The sequence below is a fragment of the Pundamilia nyererei genome, unplaced genomic scaffold (assembly GCF_000239375.1).
Source record: "Pundamilia nyererei isolate P.nyererei 1_Seehausen unplaced genomic scaffold, PunNye1.0 scaffold00361, whole genome shotgun sequence".
Lineage (NCBI taxonomy): Eukaryota > Metazoa > Chordata > Actinopteri > Cichliformes > Cichlidae > Pundamilia > Pundamilia nyererei.
In genome coordinates, this window is record NW_005187762.1 from 335,987 (window position 1) to 337,984 (window position 1,998).

General features: G+C 44.1%; 2 protein-coding genes across 2 annotated transcripts in view; one reads left to right on the forward strand and one right to left on the reverse strand.

The window, feature by feature from the left end:
* lrrc31 (leucine rich repeat containing 31) overlaps window positions 1–429 on the forward strand; it is a 5,575-nt gene extending 5,146 nt beyond the window's left edge. The window contains exon 6 of the mRNA XM_013915768.1: window positions 41–429. Within this exon, the coding sequence (XP_013771222.1) occupies window positions 41–429 (389 nt within the window). The remainder of the gene's footprint in view (window positions 1–40) is intronic.
* Window positions 426–1,998, reverse strand: part of lrrc34 (leucine rich repeat containing 34) — a 17,555-nt gene continuing 15,982 nt past the window's right edge. Inside the window, exon 7 of the mRNA XM_013915778.1 lies at window positions 426–1,743. Coding sequence (XP_013771232.1) covers window positions 1,728–1,743 — 16 coding nt within the window. The 3' untranslated portion in view covers window positions 426–1,727. The remainder of the gene's footprint in view (window positions 1,744–1,998) is intronic.

Consider the following 1,998-nt stretch of genomic DNA (forward strand, 5'->3'; position numbering starts at 1 on the left):
AAAGTGATCAGTTATCAATGGGTCCTCTTCCTCTGTGCAGCTGCCGTGTGCAGACGGGGCTGTCTCTCCTCACTCCGTGCACTGGATCTGTCCTACAACAGCTTGGTGGGAGACAACGGTTGGTGCAGTCTGTTTGCAGCAGGAGGTCTGGGCTCTCTGGAAGACATGGATGTCAGTTTGCGACCTTCAACCTCTGCTCCGTGCTCAGCCTGGCTGCCCGCTCTGCTCCGTGCTCTGCCTCAAATGCCGGCGCTGGCTCGACTGGCCATGCAGAGGTGGACAGCTGACTGCCAGGAGAGAGAGCAGCTGAGGTACTGTCTGAAGAAGAGGAGCGTCCTGCTGGAATGGGATCCAGATTTACAAGACACATCATCAGCATGTAAAGGGAACAGTCAGGAGAGCCTAGAAGAGAGTCAGCCTGAGGAGTAGGGAGCAGAAAGCCTGAGTTATCTGATCTCAAATTAAAAATCATCAGAGAGAGATTTCAAAAGAGCACTAGGGAAGAAAAACGCAATCAGGTCTGAAAAACCTTCTGATTACAAGTAAATTTGTCCAAACATTTGTACAATGTGACCAGCTGGGACGGGTCCTCTGGGACTGACCTTGAGTTTTACAATGTTGAACTCTTTGTTAGGTGTTTACGGTATCGTATAATACTCTTCTTTTGTTCTTGAGCATGTTTGGAGTCTTTATTCCGTGGGGTTTATCCCTGTGTCTGTTTCCCTGTTGAGTTCGATATTCACACCGGATATGTCCCAATTTATTTTGGCGGTCAACTGTCAGAAACATTTCATGTTTAGTTTTACGTCCCTCTCCTCTCTCATTGTCATTGATCATCTTCACCTGTTTTGTTGACTTTCTGTGTTTAAATGGTGGTGTCTTCAGTTTATGAAGGACAGTGGAATTAATTTGCTTTTTAATCTCATGAACTTTATCATTCTGCACTTGGACTTTGTAATTCTGCAGTCAGACAACAGCCTAAATAAAGATTCACCTTTGTTACATCTCCCACTCGTTTTCAATTGTGCAAAAACTGCGTTCAGCCATTACAAAAATACTTAAAAGACTTTGTTGCTACAATTTTTCAACAATTCATGATGAACATTCATGCCACAACAACTCAGCTGACAGACGGTTTAATGCTTTTCGTTGCAGTTTGATTACAATCGGGACATCAGAACAGAATCAGAGATACTGCTTCAGGCTCTGGAACCAGTTTCCCAGATAGGGTCTGTGCAGCGGGGACTGGTTTGTGGCACAGCTGCAGGGGAGGCTGACAGACTGCAGCTCCATCAGTTCATCACGCCTCTGCTGCATAAGACGTGTCGGGACCTGAGGTTGTTGTTGTGAGTGGGGTTGCAGCTGAAAAGCAACCGAGTATTGTACGAACGAGCAACCGGATAAAGAACTGTTAGAAAGAGCGAACTATGTGGTCGTGTAGGGGATTCGCTTGTCACAGTCTGAGACTTTCCACACTCGCCACAGCTGAATGGTCTAACTCCAGCATGGATGGGCTGATGTGTTTTTAAGTGACTAATTTGATTAAAAGACTTCCCACACTGATCACAGCTAAAGGGTCTGTCCCCACTGTAACTTTGTTGTCGTCTTTTTGGCTGCTTCATGGTGGTAATTTTCTTTCCACAGGGATAAACTGTGTGGTTTATCTCTGTTTACGGGGGCTGAGTGACTTCTGTTGGTGTCATCAGAGCGCCGAGGTATCAGCTGGGTTACACCCCTTTGCTCCTGTAGTGACAAAAGCCGTGAGTTACGGAACAAGAGGAACCTAAAATTGATTTATTATAACATGGGAACATGCATGCAATATAGTATAAATACTAAAAACAAAGCTTATACAATTTTAAAAAGCTTGAAAGTCAGTATTTGGTATGACTGCTTTTAATATGCTTCTGCTTAAAAGACTAGCACTACCACTTAAAATACATTCTGTGTTAGCAAAAGGTTTTGGTTTTAACATTACAATGTAAGATTTGATATACA